The 27,946-nt window shown below is 37.4% G+C and overlaps 1 protein-coding gene and 1 pseudogene across 1 annotated transcript in view; one reads left to right on the forward strand and one right to left on the reverse strand.

The window, feature by feature from the left end:
- Window positions 1-27,946, reverse strand: part of CATSPERB (catsper channel auxiliary subunit beta) — a 125,684-nt gene that overhangs the window by 85,435 nt on the left and 12,303 nt on the right. The window contains exons 3-5 of the mRNA XM_027120355.1: window positions 26,471-26,611; window positions 22,121-22,181; window positions 11,953-12,048 (exon numbers count right to left, since the gene is read on the reverse strand). Coding sequence (XP_026976156.1) covers window positions 11,953-12,048; window positions 22,121-22,181; window positions 26,471-26,611 — 298 coding nt within the window. The remainder of the gene's footprint in view (window positions 1-11,952; window positions 12,049-22,120; window positions 22,182-26,470; window positions 26,612-27,946) is intronic.
- Window positions 12,852-14,745, forward strand: LOC113627746 (pyruvate dehydrogenase (acetyl-transferring) kinase isozyme 3, mitochondrial pseudogene; annotated as a pseudogene).

Consider the following 27,946-nt stretch of genomic DNA (forward strand, 5'->3'; position numbering starts at 1 on the left):
ATATATATATATATATATATATATATATATATGAATAAATCTAGAAAAGCAATAGGGAACAGGGAAAGTTGTCATCAGTGGCCAAGACACTTAGAAGGATTTCTGGAAGATACAAAGGAGTTAGGGAGGGACAAACAGGAAAAACCAATCAGAGGTAGGACATCTCTAACCCTTCAATGCAGCAATCTACTCTTAGATATACAAAGGGTTGGAGTTGGATAAAGTCAAATTTTAAAGCATGAGAAATGGGAGGGTTTTTTTTTCTGAAAAAATGAGAAAAGAGAATACAAAAAGTAAGCAAGGACAGTTTGACAGAGTACTGTTGTCTGAATTTCAAAAATAGTCAAAGGACTTTTAAGAATACAGACACAATCACTCTGTAGCTGTTTACATTTCTGCATCGTGAATCTCCTCCATCTCCTCATCAAACTCTCAATAAAATCTGCTACAAAGCCAAAGACTTTAGGTGATATATGCTTCACTTTGTGCAAAGCAAGAAAAGGAGCTAAGTTTCCATCTGGGTTGACATAGTGTAGCACAGCGACAGCCAAGAAGAAGAAGAGAAACAATTTATAACCAAACTAATTCACTCTGAAATTCAAAAAAATCTGGGGTAAGGCAGTTGACTTTCCAGGGTATAGCATATGTGTACAATTAATGACCAGATCTTAAAGGACAGGGAGATTTGAGCTTGTATCTGGGACATGATTGCACTGAATCGAAAATGCCTCTTTACCCATGTGGTCTATTTTAAACGTTTTAAGAATGAGGGAGTGATCAAAAGTCTTGGCTGCTGAGAAGCTACAAAGGAGATGGAAAAGTGACCAATGTGAAAGTGACTGGTGATTGTATTAAGAGCAATTTTAGTGGAGTAGTCTGGACTCCGGATCAGAGATGAGGAAGTAGGGACAATATTTTTCAACATCTCATTTGAGATAGGTAATGAAGAAAGGTTCCCAACTGTAACTCTAACCTTAATGCTTGATTGCCACTTCCCAATGTTTTCTCCTCATGTCTTCAGCATCTCAGAAAATGATACCACCATCCACTTCATTGCTCAAGTAAGAAATCTAGGATTCATCCTTAATATCTGTGTCCTTCATCCCCAGTCCACCCAGAGGTCATATCAGCTCTACTTCTAAACTGTATCCTGAAGACTCTAACTTCTCACCATCTCCACTGCTCGTCCCACAGCCCAAGTACCCCGGACCATCTCCTGCGTGGACCGTGGTGACAGCTGCCAACCAATTTCCTTTATTCCATTCTTCTCCTCCTTCCTCGACAGTCAGTTCTCTACACAGCAGCCAAAGTGATCTTTTTCATAGAGCAGAAGTCGGAATTTATCACTGCCCTGCTTAAAATACTCCAGTGGCTTTTCATTATAATTAGAATAAAATCCACACTTTACCGTGGTCTCTGCCAGTCTCTCTACACTCACCCCACACCACTCTGTCATTTACTGTGCCCCGACGACACTGGCCTCCTCTCTGCAGCTGCAACCTTTAAGAATTATTCATTCTCCACGGTGGCCGGACCGATTTACATTCCCATCAACAGTGCACAAGGGTCCCTTTTTTCCACAGCCTTGCCAACACTTGTTACGTCTTGACTCTACAATAATAGTCATTCAGACAGGTGTGAGGTGATAGCTCACTGTAGTTCCGAGTTGCACTTCCCTGATGATCAATGATGTTGAGCATCTTTTCATGTGCTTGTTGGCCATCTGCATGTCTTTTTTGGAAAAATGTCTGTTCAGTTCTTCTGCCCATTTTTAAAATCAGGTTTTTCATTTTTTTTTTATGTTGAGCTGTATGAGTTATTTGTATATTTTAGATGTTAACACCTTATCAGATATATCATTTGCAAATATCTTCTCCCATTCAGTAGGCTTTTGGTTTTGTTGATAATTTCCTTCGCGGTGCAAAAGCCTTTTACAATAGCTGATGTGGTCCCATTTGTTTTGGCTTTGGTTTCCCTTGTGTGAGGAGAAAGATCCAAAAAAAGACTGCTACAACTGATGTCAAAGTCTGTACTGCCTACGTTTTCCTCTAGGATTTTTATGGTTTCAGGTCTTACATTTAAGTCTTTAATCCATTTTCAGTTATTTTTGTATAAGGTGTGAGAAATTAGTCCAGTTTGATTCTTTTGCCTGTAGCTTACCAATTTTCCCAAAACTAATTATTGAAGAAGCTGTCTTCTCCCCCACTGTACATTCTTGCCTCCTTTTTTGTTCGGTAGATGCATTGAATGCATAAGTGTAGATTCATTTCTGGACTCTTGATTCTGTTCCATTGCTCTATGTGTCTGATTTTTGAGCCAGTACCACAGTTTTAGTTACTATAACTTTACAGTACAACAATTTAAAAACAATGCTAGAGCATGATACCTCTAGCATTGTTCTTCTCAAGATTGTTTTAATGGAGAAATATGTATACATATAGCTGATTCACTTTGTGATAAAGCAGAAACTAACACAACATTGTAAAGCAATTATACTCCAATAAAGATGTTTAAAAAAAAAGATTGTTTGGGCTATTCAGGGTCTTTTGTGTTTCCATATATATTTTAAAATTACTTGTTCTACTTCTGTGAAAAATGCCATTACTATTTTTTTTTAAACATCTTTATTGGAGTATAATTGCTTTACAATGGTGTGTTAGTTTCTGCTGTATAACAAAGTGAATCAGCTATACATATACATATATCCCCATATCTCCTCCCTCTTGCATCTCCCTCCCACACTCCCCATCCCACCTCTCTAGGTAGTCACAAAACACCAAGCTGTTCTCCCTGTGAATGCAGCTGCTTCCCACTAGCTATCTATTTTACATTTGGTAGTGTATATATGTCCATGCCACTCTTCTCACTTTATCCCAGGTTACCCTTCCCCCTCCCCGTGTCCTCAAGTCCATTCTCTACATTGGTATCTTTATCTTGTCCTGCCCCTAGGTTCTTCAGAAACATTTTTTTTTTTTTAGATTCCATATATATGTGTCAGCATACGGTATTTGATTTTCTCTTTCTGACTTACTTCACTCTGTATGACAGACTCTAGGTCCACCACCTAACTATAAATAACTCAATTTCATTTCTTTTTATGGCTGAGTAATATTCCATTGTATATATGTGCCACATCTTCTTTATCCATTCATCTGTCGATGGACACTTAGGTTGCTTCCATGTCCTGGCTATTGTAAATAGAGTTGCAATGAACATTGTGGGACATGACTCTTTTTGAATTATGGTTTTCTCAGGGTATATACCCAGTAGTGGGATTGCTGGGTCATATGGTAGCTCTATTTTTAGTTTTTTAAGGAACCTCCATACTGTTCTCCATAGTGGCTGTACCAATTTACATTCCTACCAACAGTGCAAAAGGGTTCCCTTTTCTCCACACCCTCTCCAGCATTTACTGTTTGTAGAGTTTTTGATGATGGCCATTCTGACCAGTGTGAGGTGATACCTTACTGTAGTTTTCATTTGCATTTCTCTAATGATTAGTGATACTGAGCATCCTTTCATGTGTTTGCTGGCAATCTGTATATCTTCATCGGAGAAATGTCGATTTAGGTCTTCTGCCCAGTTTTGGATTGGGTTGTGTTTTTTTTTTTTTTGATATTGAGCTGTATGAGCTGCTTGTATATTTTGGAGTTTAATCCTTTGGTCGTTGCTTTGTTTGCAAATATTTCCCCCCATTCTGAGGGTTGTCTTTTCATCTTGTTTATGGTTTCCTTTGCTGTGCAAAAGATTTTAAGTTTCATTAGGTCCCATTTGTTTATTTTTGTTTTTATTTCCATTTCTCTAGGAGGTGGCTCAAAAAGGATCTTGCTGTGATTTATGTCATAGAGTGTTTTGCCTATGTTTTCCTTGAAGGGTTTTATACTCTCTGGCCTTACCTTTAGGTCTTTAATCCATTTTGAGTTTATTTTTGTGCATGGTGTTAGGGAGTGTTCTAATTTCATTCTTTTACATGTAGCTGTACAATTTTCCCAGCACCACTTATTGAAGAGACTTTCTTTTCTCCATTGTATATTCTTGCCTCGTTTATCAAAAATAAGGTGACTTTAGGTGCATGGGTTTATCTCTGGGCTTTCTATCCTGTTCCATTGATGTATATTTCTGTTTCATGCCAGTACCATACTGACTTGATTACTGTAGCTTTGTAGTATAGTCTGAAGTCAGGGAGCCACAATCCTCCAGCTCCGTCTTTCTTTCTCAAGATTGCTTTGGCTATTCAGGGTCTTTTGTGTTTCCATACAAATTGTGCAATTTTTTGTTCTAGTTCTGTGAAAAATGCCATTGGTAGTTTGATAGGGATTGCATTGAATCTGTAGATTACTTTGGGTATAGTCATTTTCACAATGTCACAGTGTTGATTCTTCCAATCCAAGAAAATGGTATATCTCTCCATCTATTTATATCATCTTTAATTTCTTTCGTCAGTGTCTTATAGTTTTCTGCATACAGGTCTTTTGTCTCCTTAGGTAGGTTTATTCCTAGATATTTTATTCTTTTTGTTGCAGTGGTAAATGCGAGTGTTTCCTTAATTTCTCTTACAGATTTTTCATCATTAGTGTATAGGAATGCAGGAGATTTCTGTGCTTAATTTTGTATCCTGCAACTCTATGAAAATCACTGATTAGCTCTAGTAGTTTTCTGGTAGCATCTTTAGGATTCTCTATGTATAGTATCATGTCATCTGCAAACAGTGACAGTTTTCCTTCTTCTTTTCCGATCTGGATGCCTTTTATTTCTTTTTCTTCTCTGATTGCTGTGGCTAAAACTTCCAAAGCTATGTTGAATAATAGTGGTGAGAGTAGGCAACCTTGTCTTGTTCCTGATCTTAGTGGAAATGGTTTCAGTTGTTCACCATTGAGAACAATGTTGGCTCTGGGTTTGTCATATATGGCCTTTATTATGTTGAGATAAGTTCATTCTATGCTTACTTTCTGGAGGGCTTTTACCATAAATGGGTGTTGAATTTTGTCAAAAGCTTTTTCTGCACCTATTGAGATGGTCATATGGTTTTTATCCTTCAATTTGTTAATATGGTTTATCACATTGATTGATTTCCATATATTGAAGAATCCTTGCATTCCTGGGATAAACCCCACTTGATCATGGTGTATGATCCTTTTACTGTGTTGTTGGATCCTGTTTGCTAGCATTTTGTTGAGGATTTTTACATTTATGTTCATCAGTGATATTGGCCTGTAGTTTTCTTTTTTTTTTTTTTTTTTGCAGTACATGGGCCTCTCACTGTTGTGGCCTCTCCCGTTGCAGAGCACAGGCTGTGGACACACAGGCTCAGCGGCCATGGCTCACGGGCCCAGCTGCTCCGCGGCATGTGGGATCTTCCCAGACCGGGTCATGAACCCGTGTCCCCTGCTTTGGCAGGTGGACTCTCAACCACTGCACCACTAGGGAAGCCTTGTAGTTTTCTTTTTTTGTGATATCTTTGTCTGGTTTTGGTATCAGGGTGATACCAAAACCAGGGTTGATATCAGGGTGGCCTCGTAGAATGAGTTTGGGAGTGTTCCTTCCTCTGCTATATTTTTGAAGAGTTTGAGAAGGATAGGTGTTAACTCTTCTGTAAATGTTTGATAGAATTCACCTGTGAATCCATCTGGTCCTGGATTTTTGTTTGTTGGAAGATTTTTAATCACAGTTTCAATTTCAGTGCTTGTGATTGGTCTGTTCATATTTTCTATTTCTTCCTGGTTAAGTCTCGGAAGGTTGTGCTTTTCTGAGAATTTGTCCATTTCTTCCAGGTTGTCCATTTTATTAGCAAATAGTTGCTTGTAGTAATCTCTCATGATCCTTTGTATTTCTGCAGTGTCAGTTGTTACTTTTCCTTTTTCATTTCTAATTCTGTTGATTTCAGTCTTCCATTTTTTTCTTGATGAGTCTGGCTAATGGTTTACGAATTTTGTTTAACTTCTCAAAGAACCTGATTTCAGTTTTATTGATCTTTGCTATCATTTCCTTCATTTCTTTTTCATTTATTTCTGATCTGATCTTTATGATTTATTTCCTCGTGCTAACTTTTATTTTTTATTATTCTCTCTCTAATTGCTTTATATGTAAGGTTAGGTTGCTTATTTAAGATTTTCCCTGTTTCTTGAGGTAGAATTGTATTGCTATAAACTTCCCTCTTAGAACTGGTTTTGCTGCCTCCCATAGGTTTTCGGTTGGCATGTTTTCATTGTCATTTGTTTCTAGGTATTTTTTTATTTCCTCTTTGATTTCTTCAGTGATCTCATGGTTATTTAGTAGTGTACTGTTTAGCTTACACGTGTTTGTATTTTTTACAGATTTTTTCCTGTAATTGATATCTATTCTCATAGTGTTGTGGTCAGAAAAGATACTTGATATGATTTCAATTTTCTTAAATTTACCAAGGCTTGATTTTTGACCCAAGATATGATCTATCCTGGAGAATGTTCCATGAGTACTTGAGAAGAAAGTGAATTCTATTGTTTTTGGATAGAATGTCCTACAAACATCAATTAAGTCCACCTTGTTTAATGTATCATTTAAAGCTTGTGTTTCCTTATTTATTTTCATTTTGGATGATCTGTCCATTGGTGAAAGTGGGATGTTAAAAGTCCCCTACTATGATTGTGTTCCTGTCAACTTTCCCTTTTACGGCTGTTAGCATTTGCCTTATTTATTGAGGTGCTCCTATGTCAGGTGCATAAATATTTACAATTGTTATATCTTCTTCTTGGATTGATCCCTTGATCATTATGTACTGTCCTTCTTTGTCTCTTGTAATAGTCTTTATTTTAAAGTCTATTTTGTCTGATATGAGAATTGCTACTCCAGTTTTCTTTTGATTTCCATTTGCGTGGAATATCTTTTTCCATCCCCTCACTTTCAGTCTGTATGTGTCCCTAGGTCTGAAGTGGGTCTCTTGTAGACAGCATATATATGGGTCTTGTTTTTGTATGCATTCAGCCAGTCTATATCTTTTGGTTGGAACATTTAATCCATTTACATTTAAGGTAGTTATCAATATGTATGTTCTTATTACCATTTTCTTAATCGTTTTGGGTTTGTTATTGTAGGTCTTTTCCTTCTGTTGTGTTTCCTGCCTAGAGAAGTTCCTTTAGCATGTGTTGTAAAGCTGGTTTGGTGTTGCTGAATTCTTAGCTTTTGCTTGTCTGTAAAGGTTTTAATTTCTCAGTCTAATCTGAATGAGTACCTTGCTGGGTAATCTTGGTTGTAGGTTTTTCCCTTTCATCACTTTAAATATGCCCTGCCACTCCCTTTTGGCTTGCAGCATTTCTGCTGAAAGATCAGCTGTTAACGTTATGGGGATTCCCTTGTATATTATTTGTTGTTTTTCCCTTGCTGCTTTCAATATTTTTTCTTTGTATTTAATTTTTGATAGTTTGATTAATATGTGTCTTGGAGTGTTTCTCCTTGGATTTATCCTGTATGGGACTCTCTGTGCTTCCTGGACTTGATTCAGTATTTCCTTTCCCATATTAGGGAAGTTTTCAACTATAATCTCTTCAAATATTTTCTCAGTCCCTTTTTTTTCCTCTTCTTCTGGGACCCCTATAATTCAAATGTTGGTGCGTTTATTGTTGTCCCAGAGGTCTCTGAGACTGTCCTCAATTCGTTTCATTCTTTTTTCTTTATACTGCTCTGTGGTAGTTATTTCCACTATTTTATCTTCCAGGTCACTTATCCACTCTTCTTTCTCAGTTATTCTGCTATTGATTCCTTCTAGAGAATTTTTAATTTCATTTATTCTGTTGTTCATCATTGTTTGTTTGCTCTTTAGTTCTTCTAGGTCCTTGTTAAACATTTCTTGTATTTTCTCCATTCTATTTCTAGCATTTTGGATCATCTTTACTATCATTACTCTGAATTCTTTTTCAGGTAGACTGCCTATCTCCTCTTCATTTGTTTGGTCTGGTGGGCTTTTTACCTTGCTCCTTCATCTGCTGTGTCTTTCTCTGTCTTCTCATTTTGCTTAACTTACTGTGTTTGGGGTCTCCTTTTCGCAGGATGCAGGTTTGTAGTTCCTGTTGTTTTTGGTGTCTGCCCCCAGTGGGTAAGATTGGTTCAGTGGGTTGTGTAGGTTTTCTTGTGGAGGGGACTGGTGACTGTGTTCTGGAGGATGAGGTTGGATCTTTTCTTTCTGTTGGGCAGGACCAAGTCCAGTGATGTGTTTTGGGGTGCCTGTGAACTTATTATGATTTTAGGCAGCCTCTATGCTAATGGGTGGGGTTGTGTTCCTGTGTTGCTAGTTGTTTGGCATAGGGTGTCCAGCACTGTAACTGGATGGTTATTGAATAGAGCTGGGTCTTAGTGCTGAGATGGAAATCTCTGGGAGAGCTTTCGCTGTTTGATATTACGTGGGGCTGTGAGGTCTCTGGTGGACCAATGTCCTGAACTCGGCTCTCCTACCTCAGAGGCTCAGGCCTGACACCCAGCCGGAGGACCAAGGCCCTGTCAGACACATGGCTCAGAAGAAAAGGGAGAAAAAAAAGAGACAGAAAGAAAGAAAGAAAAATAAAATGAAGTTATTAAGGTAAAAAATATTGTTAAAGATAAAAAAATTAAAAAGTAATAAAACAAAAAGAGGGAGCAACCAAACCAAAAAACTAATCCACCAGTGATAACAAGTGCTAAAAACTATACAAAACAAACAACAACGATAAAAACAGAGAGAACCCTCGTACAAATGGTAAAAGCAAAGCTATACAGACAAAAGTCACACAAAGAAACATACACATACACACTGAGAAAAAGAGAAAAAGGAAAAAATATATATATATAAAAGGAAGTGAGCAACCAAATAAATGCACAAATCTACCAATGATAATAAGCTCTAAATACTAAACTAAGATAAACATAAAGCCAGAAACAAATTAGATGAGGAAAGCAAACCCCAAGTCTACAGTTTCTGCCAAAGTCTACTGCCTCAATTTTGGGATGATTCATTATCTATTCAGGTATTTCACAGATGCAGGGTATATGAAGTTGTGGAGATTTAATCTGCTGCTCCTGTGGCTGCTGGGAGTAATTTCCCTTTGTCTTCTTTGTTCGCACAGCTCCCAGGGTTCAGCTTTGGATTTGGCCCTGCCTCTGCGTGTAGGTCGTCTGAGGGCATCTGTTCCCCACCCAGACAGGACAGGGTTAAAATAGCAGCTGATTAGGGGGCTCGGCTCACTCAGGCTTGGGGGAGGGAGAGGTATGGAATGTGGGGTGAGCCTGTGGCGGGAGAGGCTGGCATGACATTGTAACAACCTGAGGTGTGCCGTGCGTTCTCCCAGGGAAGTTGTCCCTGGATCACGGGACCCTGGCAGTGGCGGGCTGCACAGGCTCCCGGGAGGGGAGGTGTGGAGAGTGACCTGTGCTTGTACACAGGCTTCTTTGTGGCTGCAGCAGCAGCCTTAGCGTCTCATGCCCATCTCTGGTGTCTGCACTGATAGCCACAGCTCGTGCCATCTCTGGAGCTCCATTAGGTGGTGCTCTGAATCCCCTCTCCTCATGCTCCCTGAAACAATGATCTCTCGCCTCTTGGGCAGTCCAGAGTTTTTCCCAGACTCCCTCCTGGCTAGCTGTGTCACACTAGCCCCCTTCAGGCTGTGTTCACTCAGCCAACCCCAGTCCTATCCCTGGGATCTGACCTCCAAAGCCCGAGCCTCAGCTCTCAGCCCCCACCTGCCCGAGCGGGTGAGCAGACAAGCCTCTTGGGCTGGTGAGTGCTGGTCGGTACTGATCCTCTGTGTGGGAATCTCTCTGCTTTGCCCTCTGCACCCCCGTTGCTATGCTCTCCTCCGTGGCTCCGAAGCTTCCCCACCGCCCATCCCCCATCTCCACCAGTGAAGGGGCTTCCTAGTGTGTGGAAACTTTTCCTCCTTCACAGCTCCCTCCCAGAGGTGCAAGTCTCATTCTTACTCTTTTGTCTCTGTTTTTCCTTTTTTCTTCTGCCCTACTCAGGTACGTGGGGAGTTTATTGCCTTTCGGGAAGTCTGAGGTCTTCTGCCAGTGTTCAGTAGGTGTTCTGTAGGAGTTGTTCCACATGTAGATGTATTTTTGATGTATTTGTGGGGAGGAAGGTGATCTCCATATCTTACTCCTCCTCTGTCTTGAAGTTCCCCCACACCATTAGTATTCTGACAGTGATTGCATTGAATCTGTAGATTGCTTTGGGCAGTATGGTCATTTTAACAATGTGAATTCTCGTGTTTTTGTTTTTTAATCCATTGAGCCACTGTGTTTTTATTGGAGCATTTAGTCCATTTGCATTTAAAGCAAAATTATTGAAACGTAGATACTTATTACCATTTTGTTCGTTGTTTTCTCGTTTTGTGGGTTTTTTTCTTTTTTCTGTTCCTCTCTTCTTCTTTTGCTCTCTTCCCTTGTGCCTGATGACTATCTTTAGTATTATATTTGGATTCATTTCTCTTTTTTGTTTATCCATCATAGGTTTTTGGTTTGTGGGTACCATGAGGTTCATATATAACAACCTACGTACATTATTATTTACATGATAATATACATGATTATTTTAAGTTGATGATCTCTTAAGTGAGTCTGACCCAGACTCTTTACAAATTACTGCCTCTGCACTGAGACTCAGAGCATGTTAGATTTCGTGTGTGCCCTTTCAGAGCAGAGTCTCTGTTTCTCACAGCTCTCTGGCTCTCCCACACACAAGCCCCACTAGCTATCAAAGCCAGATGTTCCGGGGGCTTGTCTTCCCAGTGCAGGACCCCTGGTCTAGGGAGCCTAATGTAAGGTTTGGACCCCTTGCTCCTTAGGGAGGACCTCTGAAAGTGTGATTATCCTCTCATTTGTGGGTTGCCTACCTGGGGATGTTGGTCTTGACTATACAGTGTCTCTACCCCTCCCACTCATTATATTTTGGTTCCTTCTTTATTTGCTTAGCTGCGGGAAATCTTTTTTGCTAGTCTTCTGGTCATTCTCATAGATAGTTGCTCTGTAAATAGTTGTAATTCTGGTGTGCCTATGGAAGGAGGTGAGTTCAGGGTCTTCCTACTTCACCATTTTGGCCCTGAATAATCATTATTTTCTTAAAGCTACCCAGGTGTTTCTTTCCATAAGATGAAATATTTATTTTTACTCTGGCTTCTACATAGCACCATATCAAAGTGGGTGCAAAAGAATAAAAGTAAAAAGGGAAGGTGAGGAAAATGAGAATAAATACAAACTCCAGGATGGAGGTTTTTTTCTATATACTATGGCTGACCCAAAAATTGGGCTATAGATCAGACAATTGAAAAAGAAAAGCCTAGTCAGTTATATGCCTCAGTGCTCATAACCTTAAAACAACCAATTTTTTTTATGAAGAAATACAAATGTTCTTACTAAGACTGAGCAAAACTTTTTGCTTGATGGTCCTCATAAAGTAGACTGTGATGCAATAAACAATATCTTCTATAACATCTTTATAGAAGATGCAAAAACTAACTCTATAAAGCCATTGTTTATGATGACCCCCCAATATGGCTATAGAAAACATATATTTCCATATTTCTATAACACTCTTTTTTTTTTTTTTTTTGCGGTATGCAGGCCTCTCACTGTTGTGGCCTCTCCCATTGCGGAGCACAGGCTCTGGACGCGCAGGCTCAGCGGCCATGGCTCATGGGCCTAGCCGCTCCGCGGCATGTGGGATCCTCCCGGACCAGGGCACGAACCCGCGTCCCCTGCATTGGCAGGCAGACTCTCAACCACTGCACCACCAGGGAAGCCCTCTATAGCACTCTTTACTGAGCTCTATTAACAATTACCCATGTGTATTTAATTCTTTGCCTCATCAGATTGTAAGCCCTTCAAGAGTCATGATCATCTCTTATTTATCTATCTCCAGCACTTAGCACAGAGTCTGGCGTGTCATAGCTTACAAGGTTTGTTGAAAGAATATTACAAATTTTCACTTCACTTTTATCTACTGGCATTTACCTCGAACACTATCCAATAGTGTTCCTTCAGTAGTATAAATATTTAATCCATGTTGCAAAGTGATCCTTACTAACCATTCTTCTACAGCTGCAATATCTGTTTGAAAACAAAAGGCAAACAATCAGCTATTTTTTTGTATGTCATGTTGGTGAAATTTAAGACTATATGAACATTACCAACCATAATTACCTTTTATTTCCCAATCATTTTGATTGCATTTATATATGTTTTCCCAGCAAACATTTTGATGATAAAATAAGGAAAAAAGAATTATGAAGTGATCTTACCAACACAGCAATGAATCCAGACAATAATATTTTAGATTATAATTTTTCTCTGAGAGCTCTTGTAGCTTGGTAAGAAGCAAATTGTGACACTCAGGTGAAGTGGTATAATATTTTTTGAAAGTAGACCATGATTAATTAAAATATTTAGTATATCAGGAATTCCCTGGTGGTCCAGTGGTTAGGACTCTGCGCTTTCACTGCCCAGGGCACAGGTTCAATCCCTGGTCAGGGAACTAAGATCCCACAAACTGCATGGCATGGCCAAAAATAAATAAATAAAATAAAATAAATAGTATAAACCCTAGGGCAAACACCAAAAAATTTCTTTAAAGAATAATAAACCAATAGTTGAGACAAAACAGAATCATAAAAAATAATTAATATGGATGAAGAAAGAAAAAGAAAAGTAAAACAGAAGAGATAGAATAGAAAAAACCCTAATGGTAGATGTCAGTACAGCCATACTAAAAATTGCATTAAATGTAAATGGCCTAAAAATACTAATTAAAAGACAGATTTCCAGATTAGATGTGAAAATCAAGACTGAAAGACATGCTAACTCTAAGAAACCCACTTTAAATACAAAAGCATAACTGAGTTAAAAGTTAAAGAATGGGTGGGCCTGGGGAAGCCAAGGTGATGAACTCAGCCTGGGTGCTGCAGCAGTTGTACCCATAAGTCGAGGCTGAAACCAGGGCATGCTCACGAAGAACATGCCTGACCCGAACACTCAGCTACACAAGCCCTCATGTCCATCCAGGCCTCTAGGTGGATCTATGCACCACCCTGGCGAGGATATGGCTCTTCTAGTGGCTGCTTAAACAGCTAAATAAGTAGATCAAGTGCTATTTATGCTTCTTGCTGTCACTGCTCTTTATCAAGCAATACCTGGATTGGGGGAAAGATAATGGTATAAGAAAATATCCTATATGTTTCTACAAAAAGAGCTTCCTGCACAACTGGCCAACACAATGAGAGAAGTCAATCTTCTGATGGGTAACAACTGGCCTTCATTGTGCCTGGTTCAAAGTTGGTATAGGCATAGCTTTCTTGAACTTCTGAAATATGAAAATAAGAGCACTGAGAATCCACAGGTCTTGCATAACTTTATACAAGTCTTGATAAAAATCACAAATAGAAACAACAATGTGGTTCCTATAATGGTACATGGAGTGATCGAATGTAAGGGAAAGTATGGGTTTCAACAGCAAGTAAGAGCCAATATTTTCTGGATTGGTTTTATACCAACTGTATCTCTTTCCACATGCATATTAACTGGCACACACTTCTGTTTGGTGGTGATACTAACCCTGCTCATCCTAAACACACAGGAAATATTAATCCCACCTGTAATGTGGCTCATACAGTGAAAGATGTATATGAAGCAGCCAAGAGACTGTGTGGATAGTGTCAACTGGTAGACCCAGAGCTGGAAGTTGAAGAGGTCAATGCCAAAGCTCCAGGCAAACCTATTCAGGTAGTTTATGTGACCTCATATCTGTTTCATATGCTATTTAACAACTCAGTGAGAACAACAATAGAACTGCACCAAGAGTTACAGAAAAGAGGGCTATCTGGCTGTTAAAACCTTTGTTACTTTGGGTTAAGAAGACACATCCATTAGATCAGTGACTAAGGTGATGGTACCTATTCTGAAAAATAGCACCATAGTTATTCCACTGACCGAATATTTATTTTCTCTATATCAGCTGGACGTTTTCCATGGAGTCCTTCCTACAGCTACTCCTGTTCTTCCATTAAACTAGTAACTTGAGTAACTTTTCATTGTACCTTGCTGCAGTGTGGTTAGTGCCTGACATAGAAGAGTGCAGTCTCCCTATGGTTCTTGTAGCCTCATACCCTCCACCTCATTATTATAGAGTTGAGTGTCCACAGTCTCTTCAGGATTCTGAACTTCTTCCCCTTTCCAGACACAGCAGATACCTACTGTTGCTCTTTGTGACCAAGTATCATGCTTATCTCAGACTACCAATTAGGGACCAAGGTATTTGGAAGTTAAAGACATCAGTTGAATCTACCTTGATAAGTCAGTATGCCAAGGTCCTTCCTCCCTTATATGCACCTCTCCTCCAATCTCTGGTTTAGATTTATGCCTTCCTCCACCATTGTGAGGCATCTGTACTTTTGTGTTAGATCGCACTCATTGATGCACTGATTTTACTTTAAAATTCACTTGTGTACTTCTATTCTGTTGCTTAATGCATTCTAAAAGTTGTCTTGGGGAAAAAAGGTAAAAGAATGAAAAATATATGTTATGCAAATACTAATCAAAAGAAAGGTGTAATGGCTATATCAGTATCTGACAAAGGAGACTTCAGATCAAGGTAATATCAAGAATAAAGAGGAAAAATACATATGATAAAGGGATCAATTCACTGAAAAGGTATGACAGCCCTAAATGTGCACATGCTTAACAGAGCTTCCAAATACATGAATCAAAAGCTGATAAAACTGGGGATTTCCCTGGCAGTCTAGTGGTTAGGATTCCGGGCTTTCACTGCATTGGTCCAGGTTCGATACCTGGTTGGGGAAATGAGATCCCACAAGCCATGCAGCATGGCCAAAACAAACAGACAAACAAACAAAAACCTAATAAAACTAAAAGGAGAAATAAACAAATCAACAATTATAGTTGGATATTTCAACTCTCCTCTCTAAATAACTGAGTAATGAGTGAGGATATAGAAAAGCTGAATAACACTATCAACCAACTGACCCAATCCACACTTATAGAGCACTCCAGTGACAAACAGCAAAGTAAGTATTTTTTTCAAGTGCACAGGGAAGATTCACCAAATAGGCCATAAAAACCATCTTAACAAATGATTATACAAAATATGTTCTCAGAACATAATAGAATTAATCTAGAAAAATCAGTAACAGAAAGATCTGGAAAATCCCCAGATATATGGACATTTTACAACACATTTCTAAATAACCACAGGTCAAAGAGAAAGTGGCATGGGGAATTAGAAAATACTTTGAAAGAAAATGAAAACACATAAAATTTATGAGATGCAGATAAAGCAGTGCTGAAGAGAAATATATAGTAGTAAAATATATTAAAAAAGAAAGATCTCAAATCAATTATCTGAAGCAGGGATTAAAAGATAGTACTGGCTTTATAAAGTGTCAAATAGTAAATATTTGGGGTTTTGTGGGCCATGTGGTCTCTGTCTCAACACTTCAACTCTGCCATGGTAGCCAAGAAACAGCTATAGAAAACATAAATAAATGAGCACAGCTGTGCTCCAATAAAACTTATTTACAAAAACAGGCAGCAGACCAAATTTGGTCTGCAAACTGTAGTTTGCCACCCGCTGATCGAGAGGTCCCCAACTTAAGAAACTAGAAAAAAAGGAGCAAATGAATCCCAAAGGAAGTAGAAGGATGAAACAGTGAAATCAACGAAATGAAGACCAGAAAAACAATAATCACAATCAATGAAATCTAAAGATGATTCTTTGAAAGGATCAATAATGTTGATGAGCTTCCGCCAGATGAATCAAGAAGGAAATAAAGATGCAAACATCAATAAGATGAAATAGGGCACATCACTATAGACCCTGTAAGGTTAATAAAAGAATATCACAAAAACACGTAAGTTACAAATTCAACAATTTAGATGAAATGGACAAGTTCCTTGAAAGATACAAACTGCCGAAAATCACTTCAGAAAAAACAGAAAACTTGAATATTCCCATATCTATTAAGGAAATTGAATTTGTAGTTAAAATCCTTCCCACAGAGAAAACTCCATGCCCAGAAAACTCCACTGGTGAATCCCACCAAACATTTAGTGAAAACAATACCAATTCTGCAAAAATTCTTCCATAATATAGGAGGGAACTCTTCTCAACTCATATTTATTTACGTATTTCCCTTTTTTAGAAATGAGCTTTATTTCAATGCAATTTAGATCTAAAAGCCTACATACTTACTTTGTCCTCTGACCAGGTTTACCTACCAGTCAGGATTTCAAAAACCACAAGCAAATCAAACACCTTTGAGATTATGGACAGCGCCCACCTTCGTTTCAGTTTGGCAATTAAACCAGGACTCCCTTTGAAAGAAGCTTCTGTGCAAAACGCCGTATTTCCTAGAATGAGGCTCATTGTTTTCCCACCTTGAATTCACCCACTTAAAAAGCAGATCCAGAAACCCAAGCTTTTAGAACTCAGAGCCAATATCACCACATAAGTCACTTTCATTCTAGCAATTGTATAGCTAATAGCCCCCAAATTTACCTTATTTAACAGAGGGCTTCAAGGCAAGGCAAAATTTCTCAAAACACCCCTGTCTGCATCTGCCAACTGTTTTCCGTGGGAATCAGCAATACTTCACTCTTAAAGTCCTGGAGACGACCCCACCTGGCAAGCAGAGCCAGATCCCACCAGGAAGGAATGTAGACAAAGGGATCCCTGCTGGTCCCAGCACTGCTGTCACACCCAGAAACAATGAACTTGTTCCTTACTCATAAACACTGTCCAATAAAGAGGCTACCATGAAACTCAGAAATTAAATTTTCTGCTCAGATTCCTGGATAAAAACGATTTTTAAAAATCTGTGTAATTCAGACCAAAAGATGATTATTTAAAAGAAAATCAAGAAATAGAAACAACTTTCTAGTAAAAGCTTGTTGGAAGACGGATTCCAACACAATTAAAACGATCTAGATAAGTCCTTTTGTCTATGGAGAATGCAGTGCTATCAGCCCCTTACACGAGCCCTCCTGATACTCCTTATAGACAGCATTTCAGTTCAGAAATCAAAGTGGAAATACCTTTGAAATGAAAACAGTGATGTGGCTGGAAAACCATGTGCATCAACGTTTTCCCACCCACCACGAGCCTGGGTTTTCTGAAAAGGTCACTGGCTTGGCTTTCCCGTCAAAAACATTCTTGAACTCGTAGGGAACAGAGGAATGGAGACTTGGTGTCTGAAGCGCGTGTCTTCCGGGTTCCATATCTGGGGCTCAAGAGCCAACAGCAGGATCCTGTGGGACTCATGGAAGGTTCCCCAGGGCAATGAAGATTCTAAAGTTTCTTAAGCTCAGTATGAACTCAAGTCTGGTATCACCTGTGCTGGGCTCCCTCAACTCCTGCCCAAAGCCCTGTGTGCCCTTGGTTTTCAGCTTAAAGCTGAGCACCGCCCCCAGCGTTCATCAGCAGCAGCAGCTAAGCAACTCATTTGATAAAGACAGCATTACCTGATACCGAAACGAGATAAAGGTATTACAAGAAAATAAAACTCCAGACTGATAACCCCAAGAACCCACTAGCCAAATGAGTCCAGCAATACACAAAAAGGATAATGCATCGTAACTAAGAGTTGTTTATCCTAGGATTGCAAGGCTGGTTGAGAATTCAAAAACGAATCAATGGAATTCTTCATATCATGGGATGAAAGAAGAAAATCCTCATAATCATCTCAATAGATGCAGAAAGAGCATTTAACAGAATTCAACACCAATTCTTGAACTCAGCAAACTAGGAATGGAAGGGAACTTCCTTAACCTGATAAGAGGCATCTGCAAAATACTTACAGATAACATCATACTTAATGAGGAAAGGCTGAATATTCTCTCCCTAAAGTTGGAAACAAGGCAGAGATGTCCTCTCTCACCATTCCTATTCAACATTGTACTGGAGATCCCACCAGCACAATAAGGCAAAGATAAACAAGTAAGTACGTAAGTAAATACATATATAAATAAATAAAATGAATCATATTAGAATGGAAGAAATATATAAAATTATCTCTATTTCTAGGTGGATGTTTATCCATGTAGAAAATCCCAAAGAATATACAAAAGACTACTAGAACTAATAAGTGAATTTAACAAAGTTGCAAGATATAAGGTCAATCTACAAAAATCAATTACATATTTACATATTATTAATGAACAATTGGAAATTAAAATATTAAAAATAACCATTTAGGGCTTCCCTGGTGGCACAGTGGTTGAGAGTCCGCCTGCCGACGCAGGGGACACGGGTTCGTGCCCTGGTCTGGGAAGATCCCACATGCCGCAGAGCGGCTAGGCCTGTGAGCCATGGCCGCTGAGCCTGTGCATCCGGAGCCTGTGCTCCGCAACGGGAGAGGCCACAACAATGAGAGGCCCACGTACCGGAAAAAAAAAAAAAAAAACCATTTAAAGTAACATCAAACCCATGAAATACTTAGATATAAATTTCTTAAAGTATATGCAAGATCTCTATGCTGAAAACGACAAAACCCTGATGAAACAAATCAGAGGAGATGTAAATAAATGGAGAGATATACTGTGTCCATGGATTGGAAGACTCAATATTGTTAAGACGTCAGTTCCCCCTAAACTAATCTATAGATTCAATGCAATTCTGATTGAGATTTAAAAAATCACAGCAGAATTTTTTGTAGAACTAAGCAAATTGATTGTAAAATTTACATGGAGAGACAAAAGAACTAAAAGAACAAAAGAAAAAGATCAAAGTTGAAGGGTTAGTAGTACTCATTATAAGCTTATTATTTATAAAGCTAAAGTAATCAAGTGTGGCATTGGTAAAGGATAGAGAGCCCAGAAATAGCAACTCAGTGGACACAAAATAGCTTTTACAGCAAAGACGGTGGAATAATTGGATATCCATATTTCCCCCAAATTACCCTCAGTCCATATAATGTACAAAAACTAACTTAAATTCCGTCATAGGCCTAAATACAAAACCTAGAACCATAAACTTCTAGAAGTAAATATAGGAGAACTTTTTTGTTGTTTAGGCAAAGATTTCTTAGGTATGATGCCAAAAGTACAATCCATAAAATAAAAAACTGATAAATTAGACTTCATCAAAATTAAAAACTCTAATCTACAAAGGACATTCTTAAGAGATTAAAAATACAAGCCATAGACTAGGAGAAAATATTTATAAATCATATATCTGATAAAGGAGTTGTATCCAGAACATACAACGAACTTGCAAAAGATTTGAATAGATAATTCACCAAATGGCAAATAAGCACAAAAAAGGTTGTTCGTTGTCATTAGTTATCAGAGAAATGCAAATTAAAACGATAATTAAATATCACTCTACACCTATTAGAATGGCTAAATTAAAACTTACATATTTATACATATTAAAATATATTTATATATAAGTATACATATATACATATTGTATAAATATACATATATGTATAAATGTATATGTATACATGTATACAAACATACACACACACTTATATATACTAAGTGCTGGCATGGATCCAGATAACCTGGTGGTGAGAAAGCAAAATGATACTGCTACTTTGGAAAATAGTTTGATAATTTCTTATACAGTTAAACTTACACTTACCATATGACACAGTAATCCTACTATCTGGTATTAGCCAAATGCAACAAAACTTTGTGTTCATCACAAGAATCTGTATGAGAATGCCTATAGCAGCTTTATTCATAATTGCCAAAAACTGAAAAAATCCAAATGCCCTACAACAAAATAAACTATAGTACATCCATACAGTGGAATACTACCCAGTAAGAAAACAGAAAAAACTACAACATAGTGAATCTCAAATGAATTATGCTAAGTGAAAGTAGCCAGACTCAAAAGACTACATATTTGATGATTCCATTTATATGGCTCTGGAATAAACAAAACAATAGGAACAGAAAACAGATCCGTTGTTCCTGGGGTTCACGAGACAGAGAGTTCACTACTGGTGGGGTTAATTTTATTGGATGATGGAATTGCTCTAAATCTCGATTCATGAGTACACAATTGTATACATCTGTGAAAACTTACAGAGCTAGGCACTAAAAAGGGTATATTTTACCGAATGTAAATTATACCTTATTTTAAAATGAAAAAAGAACAAATTGTGAAGTATAAATTAAGGAGGGACTCTTTTTACCTTCAACAGTTCTAGGTAGTTCAAACTTCAAACTGCCTTCACCACTTTCTAGCTATCACCAAATCTCCATATGGCTCCATAGGCCTCAGTTAAAACATTCGAAAATGGAGCTAACAATAGTAACTAACACACATTGAGTAATAAATGAATTTAGTTAGGTAAAGTGTTTAGAGTCGTGCTGAAAATATAAGAATTCAGTAAATGCTACCGGCAAGTTCTACTACTACTATGATGATTATTTTGCTACCTTTGCTGTTGATGTTACGTAAACTACCCTTCCCAAGATTTTACAGATACATAATACTCAAATTCATGGCATGGCAGCAAATAAGATACGATTAAGGAGTAAAAAGTGAATGAGCAAATATGGTCTCCTTCCCCCTTAAGATTTTCTTTCATGATTTCTAGCATATTACTAACATTAGACCATTCTCTTCTATTACATTATAAGCTCAAATATATTTCTTTTTACTCAATCCAGAAGTTGTGTCAAGATACGCAGAGATAATTTGGTCTCTTTCCATAAAATACTTAAGTTTTCAGATCACCTTTGTTCTTGCCTGGGTGATCTTAGAATCAATGCATTTCTGAAATTAAATTTTATAAATAGAAGAAGTGAAAATAACAAGTGATCTTCACTTCTTCGATTGTCAAACTAATGTCAATATTAGGCAAGCAGCTAGAACAATCCATCTTTAGACTGTACTCCCTCTTTTTTTTTTAAAGGAGTACAATCTTCAGGATGAATTCCTTGAAAAAAATCACAAAAAGTTCCGATAGATTAATTTGAAAAAATTGAGATAAATAAAGGATAAAAATAGTGATATAATCCATCTTAGCTGTTATAATACTGGGGCTTCTTTTGCAGTTTTTATCTTTGATGCTTCCTTATATAGTCTTTTCTATCCTTTCTGCCTTATTCTCACTTTCCCCCTGCCGTTTACTCTGTAGGACACACCATTTGGTTCGTCCTTTAACTTTCCCATACTTACAGGGGTTTGCCTGTATGATCCCACCATCTCACTGTCCCAATTCATCATCACCTGCTACATTTGACTGGCACACAAGTGGGTGCAGGATCAATTCTAGGCCAATTGAAGATACTCTCCTGGGGATTTGGAATTGGGCTGCCCCCTAGGAAATATATATAAAACTTTGACAGCAGTGAGGCAGCTTTAGGAAACTAGTCTGCATAAAAGGAAAAATAATTATAGATGTACAGAAAATACAGATAAGAGAAACAGGGTAAAATTATTCCCTGGGTTCTTGATGGTTCTCCATTTCTTACTTCTAATTCCTTCTTATAATCTGGCTTCACTTTTGTCTTTGGGTTCCACAACAAAAAGAAATTTAGTCTTTTTCCTTTAGCGAGGTCAGGATGGTTTCTATTTCTTGCACCTACCATATTAGAATAATATACCCTTTATCATTTTTAAACTATGGGTCTGTATCTCATGCCTGAAGATCTACTAGCTCAGTTCACTAGCTCAATACTCACACCTTCTGGAATTTGACTTTCCTGCTCTTTCCTTCTTGGTATTTACAGTAGTATATAAACTAGGCTGCCACATAGCATTTAATAGTAGACCCAATGGTAAACTAATACACTACATATTACATTTTAAAATTAATGATTCCATTTCATTAAAATTAATTGGTACCTGACTTTCTCAATACTATGAATTTCAAGTTCTAGAAAATGAGTTTACTTTAACTAAAGAATAATATAAATGCTATGTATGTCAGAGCCATCTATCTATAATAAAACTGCCAGGTAAAATACAGGAAGTCCAGTTAAATTTGAATTTCAGATGAATCACTAGTTTTTAGTAAGTATGTATGTTGCAAATACCACAGGAGACATTAACATGAAATAACATAATTTTTTAACGTAATAAATGTTTTTTATTTGGTAAATTTGTCAATCCAGACCCATGTGTAAAATAGTGAATTCAGATCATTCTTACCTGTATTTTTTGTAATGTTTTCTCTGGGAATATCAATCAACCAATAAACTCGATCACTGAACTTGAACAAAGAAGACAACAGAAAACAGTGTTTTACAATGTTAATAGCAACACTTATTTTGGCATATTCTACCCTATATTTTAAAAACTAAAATTAAACAAAAACATCCAATGTATATGTCCTTTACCCAGCAATTTCACTCTTGGGAATTTATCCTGCATTATACTCACATATGTGTGAAATGAAATGTGTTCAAGGATATTTTTCATCATTGTTTGTGATAGTACAAGACTGGAAATAACTAAAGTATTCATCAGGTATGTGTAAGAATATAGCCACAAAATGGAATATCATACAGCCAAGCTCAGACAGCACAAAGCTGAAGCATTACTGGCTTGATGTGTCAGAGGAGAGAACCTGCTGCTGACAGAAAATTTGGGAATGTAAGAGGAAAATCCCACGCACAAGGGAACTTTAAAAATAATGATCTAAGAGTTAAATATAAACTCTTTCCATATCCTTGGGCAACACAAGTGCAGGGGAGATCCTCAGAAGGCCATGTGAAAAAAAAAACTCAGCAGTGGAAGTTAGTAAAACTGAGCAGAGATAGCAGCTGCTGAAACCATAGGTAAGACATTTTGCAATTTGTGCCAGGGCAATTAATAGCCTTTTAGACCACCACCAACAAAAACATCAGCAAATTCTTATAAGAAAATAGCAGAATCCAGGGTTGTTACAGCTTATTATCTTCAATGTCTACTTTTCTTCCAAAAATGACAAGACATGGAAAGAAACAAGAACATGTAACTGATATTCAGGGAAAAGAAGATAAACCAGAAACTGACTCAGAATGAGTTCAGATACAGATGAAGACTTCAAAGCAGCTATTACGAATATGCAAACGGATTTAAGGAAAATGTGTTAATGAGGGAATGGATAGGAAATCCAGCACCGAAATGAAAAATACAACAATAAAACAAAATGGAAATAGTGAGGCTGAAAAGTATAACTGAAATAAAATATTTACTAGATGAGTTCAATAGATTGGAGATGGCAAAAGAAAGAATAAGTGAACTTAGGGCTTCCCTAGTGGCACAGTGGTTAAGAATCCGCCTGCCAATGCAGGGGACACAGGGTCAAGCCCTGGTCCAGGAAGATCCCACATGCCGTGGAGCAACTAAGTCTGTGCGCCACAACTACTGAGCCTGGATGCCACAACTACTGAAGCCTGCGTACCTAGAGCCCATGCTCCGCAACAAGAGAAGCCACCACAGTGAGAAGCCCATGCACCGTGACGAAGAGTAGCCCCTGCTTGCCGCAACCAGAGAAAGCCCGTGCACAGCAACAAAGACCCAACGCAAACATAAATAAATAAAATAAATAAATTTATTTAAAAAAAGAAAGAATAAGTGAACTTAGATATATAACAATTGAAATTATTCAATTTGAAAAAGGTGGAAAATGATTAAAGAAAAATAAATGGAGCCGTAGAGATCTGTGGGTCAATAAAACGTGTTCCAAAATGTGCCTAATTGGAGTCCCAGTCAGGCAAAGAGACAGAGAAAGGGGTAGAACATTTCTTTGGAGAAATAGTGGTTGAAGACTTTCCAAATTCAATCCAAGTAGCCCAGAGAACCTCTCAGGGTAAATACAAAGAGAACATCTTAAAAGCACCCAGAGAAAAATAACACATTACATACAGGGGACAATAATAAAATTAATAGCTGACTTCTCATTCAGAAACAATGGCATCAGGTGACATATTCAAAATGCAGAATGACATATTCAAAATGCTGAAAGCAAATGAAGTCACCCAGCAATTCTATATCTGACAAAATAATCATTCAAAAACTAAGGTGACCACTAAAAACTACTAGAATTTATAAATGAGTTCAGCAAGTTCAGGATATAAGATAAATATACAAAAATTAAGTGTATTTTTTATACACTTGCAAAGGACACTCTGGAAATGAGAATAAGAAAGCAATTCTCCTTACAACAGCATCAAAAAGAATAAAATATTAGACATAAATTTAACAAAAGAAGTGCAGGGCTTCCCTGGTGGCGCAGTGGTTGAGAGTCCGCCTGCCAATGCAGGGGACACGGGTTCGTGCCCCAGTCTGGGAAGATCCCACATGCTGTGGAGCGGCTGGGCCCATGAGCCATGGCTGCTGAGCCTGTGCGCCCGGAGCCTGTGCTCCGCAACGGGAGAGGCCACAACAGTGAGAGGCCCAAGTACCACAAAAAAAAAAAAAAAAAAAAAGGAAGTGCAAAACTTATACTCTGAAAACTACGAAAAACTGTTGAAAGAAATTCAAGAAAATGTAAATAAATGGAAAGACAACCCATATTCATGGATTGGAAGATTACTAAAATGGTGATACTCCCAAAACTGATCTACAGACACAACATAATCCCTATTAGAATTGCAGCTGGCTTCTTTGTAAATATTGACAAGTTTATCCTAAAATTCATATGGAAACTAGTGAAATTTATATGGAGGCTAGCAAAAACAATCTTGAAAAAGAAGAACAAAGATGGAGGACTCATCCTTCTCAATTTCAAAACTTACTACAAAGCAGCAGTAACAAAACAACATGGTACTGGAATAAGGGTAGATGTATAGATCAAAGCAATAGATTTGAGAATTCAGAAATAAACCCTCACATTTAGAGTTGATTGATTTTCAGCAAAAGTGCCAAAACAATTCAGTAGGGAAACAGTAATAGTATTTTCAACAGATGGTGCTAGGATAGCTGGATATCCACATACAAAATAATGAATGTGGACCCCCCTACCCCACACCACACACAAAATTCAACTCAAAATATATCAAAGACCTAAATGTAAAAGGTAAAACTATGAACCTCTCAGAAGAAAACATAGGGGTAAATCTCCATTACTCTGGATTAGGCAATGGTTTCCTATTTATGACACTAAAAGAATAAGCAACAAAAGAAAAAATAGATACCTAAGACTTCATCAAAAACATTTTTGTGCATCAAAAGACAGTATCATGAAAATAAAAAATCCACCCACAGAATGGAAGAAAATATTTGCAAGTCATTTGTCTGATAAGGGACTTGAATTGAGAATGTATAAAGAACTTTTACAACTCAACAATAAAAAGACAACCCAATTAATAATCTATATAGATATCTTCACAAAGAAGATATTCAAATGGCCAATAAACACTGTTGAGCAATGAAAAGATGCTCAACATCATTAATCATCAGGGAAATGCAAATCAAAATATAATGAGATAGCACTTCACACCCAGTGGGATGGCTATAACAAAACAAAACAAAACAAAAAACAGAAAATAACAAGTGTTGGTGAGAATGTGGAAATTTGAACCCAAATATACTGGTGATGGGTATGTAAAAGAGTCCAACCACTGTGGAAAACAGTCTGGCAGTTCCTCAAAAAGTTAAATATAGAGTTACCCTATAACCTAGCAATTCCATTTTCTAGTTATATACAGAAGAGAAATAAAAAACCAAAATTTCCACACAAAAACTGTACACAGAAGTTCGTAGCAGCATTATTCATAATAGCCAAAAAGTGGAGAAAACCCAAATGTTCATCAACTGATGAATGGGTAAAGAAAATATGGTACCAAAACAGTGGGATATTATTTGGCAATAAAAAGAAATGAAGTACTGATACATGCTATCACATGGATGAACCTTGAAAACGTTATTCTAACCGAAAGAAGCCAGTCACAGAAGACTGCATATTATATGACTTCATTTACATGAAATGTTCAGAATAAGCAAATCTACAGAGACAGAAAGTAGATTAGTGGTTGCTTAAGACTGGGGAGTAGAAGGTAGAATGCGGAGTGATTGTCAATGGGTATGGGCTGTCTTTTAGAAGTGATGAAAGTGTTCTAAAATTAGATAGTAGTGATGGTTGCACTCTATGAATATACTAAAAACCATTTAATTGTACACTTTAAATAGGCAAATTGTATGGTATATAAATTATATCTTAATGAAGTTGTTACCCCCACACACAAAAAGGTGAAATAAAGGGGAAACAACTTCCAGAGAATTAATTGCCAGCAGACCTGCACTGTAAGAAATGCTACAAGTTCTTTATGCTGAAGACACTGGATGGCAATAAAAAGTAAAAAAAAAAAAAAACCCCACATGAATCTTTTTCTTTTCTTCTCTTAATTTCTTTAAAAAATGACTTTAAAGTAAAAAGTATAACAATGTATTATTGGGTTTAAACCACATACAGATGTAATATTACTGGACTAGCTGTTTTTAAAAACACATGCTAAAAGGAAGAGTATTCTTCTTGTTAATAACATACCACAAAATAAAATAAAATGTAATTACCAAAGTTAAATTAAAGTGAAAGATGCCCGTATATGTACTATTTATGATTCCCAAGCTTGGAGCAAGTCCTCCTGATGTGAACACGCGTAGAAATTCCTTTGAAGTAAGCTCAATTTCAGATTGGAAAAAACACTGGATTTTCTTCAGGAAAGAGAAAAAAAACAAGTAGTGACAATTTGATGGAGAAGAGCATATTTTACATTAATTTGAAAGTGAGGAGAAATCTATGAAAAGTAGATGCTGCTGAAGATTGCTATCTCTAGTAATTCTAGTCTTTAACTTGGAAAAATATCTATTTTGAAAAGTACACTTTCAGAACCCATCAGCCTATTATGCCAGTGTCATCATAGGTTTCAATTCATCCTATAATAATCTTTTCTGTCATAGAAATGGTCATAGAGTTATTATGTTTAACAAACATAGACTCAAAGTCACATGCTATCACATGTAGAAATTCCTATTTTATTAAAATCATTATTTTGTGTCTAAATAAAAAAGCAAATATATAAAGCAAAACTCATTTTACTGCATTTTTATTGAATATTTCCCAGTTTTGAGAAGGTATATGAAAAGGTAGCAATCACAAATGGTGGATTTCCCTGAAAACCAATATGGATAAGAAGAGCTTCATCTAACTTAGTTCTCCTAGTAGTTAAGATCCCTCTGGGCAAGTTACCTATCTGAATTTCAGTTTCCCTATCTATAAAATGGGGAAACATGTTCATTCCAAAGATATTTACTGACCCCTTAGCATGAATCAGGCAGTGTTATAGGTGCTGGTGAAACAGAATTAAACCAAACAGGCAAAAACCCCTGACCTAATGGAACTTATTTTCTAATGGGGCTTGGCAGGGAGATAAACTCAAATCCTTTTCCTTTGTCTTCAACTTCTCCACAATTTATTGCACTTTGTTAAGATATTATATAAGCTCCCAATTCTAAGGATCCCTTTGAGTTACTCATCGTTGAGTTCTCCCATGGGTATGTGCATTGCATGTGTAAATAAACTCTGCTTTTTTTGTTTTGTTTGTTGTTTGTTTTTGTTTTTTAGGGATTTTTTGGCTGTGCCGTGAGGCTTGCAGGATCTTAGTTCTCAAACCAGGGACTCAACCTGGGTCACAGCAGTGAAAGCACTGAGTCCTAACCACTGGACTGCCAGGGAATTCCCAAACTTCATGTTTATCTCCTGCTTAATCTGTCTTTTGTCAGTTTGTTTTACAGGCTCCAGCCACTGAACCTAAGAGGGGAGGTTCAGTACTCCCCTACAGTACTTATCTTACAGAAGATTAAATGTCATAATGAACATAAAACATTTTGAAAAATGCCTGACAAACACTTTATAAATGCTAGCTATTATTTCTACTAATACTTCTTCTAGAACTACCACATCACAACTATCCAAAAAGTAGATTATACTTCCCTTTCAAAAGGACAAAACTGAGGATCAGAGAGGTTAGGTAACCTGCCCTAGGGCAC

Source organism: Aethalodelphis obliquidens, unplaced genomic scaffold (genome assembly GCF_003676395.1).
Source record: "Aethalodelphis obliquidens isolate GAN/ISIS:26980383/991018 unplaced genomic scaffold, ASM367639v1 scaffold21, whole genome shotgun sequence".
NCBI classification, from domain to species: Eukaryota; Metazoa; Chordata; class Mammalia; order Artiodactyla; family Delphinidae; genus Aethalodelphis; species Aethalodelphis obliquidens.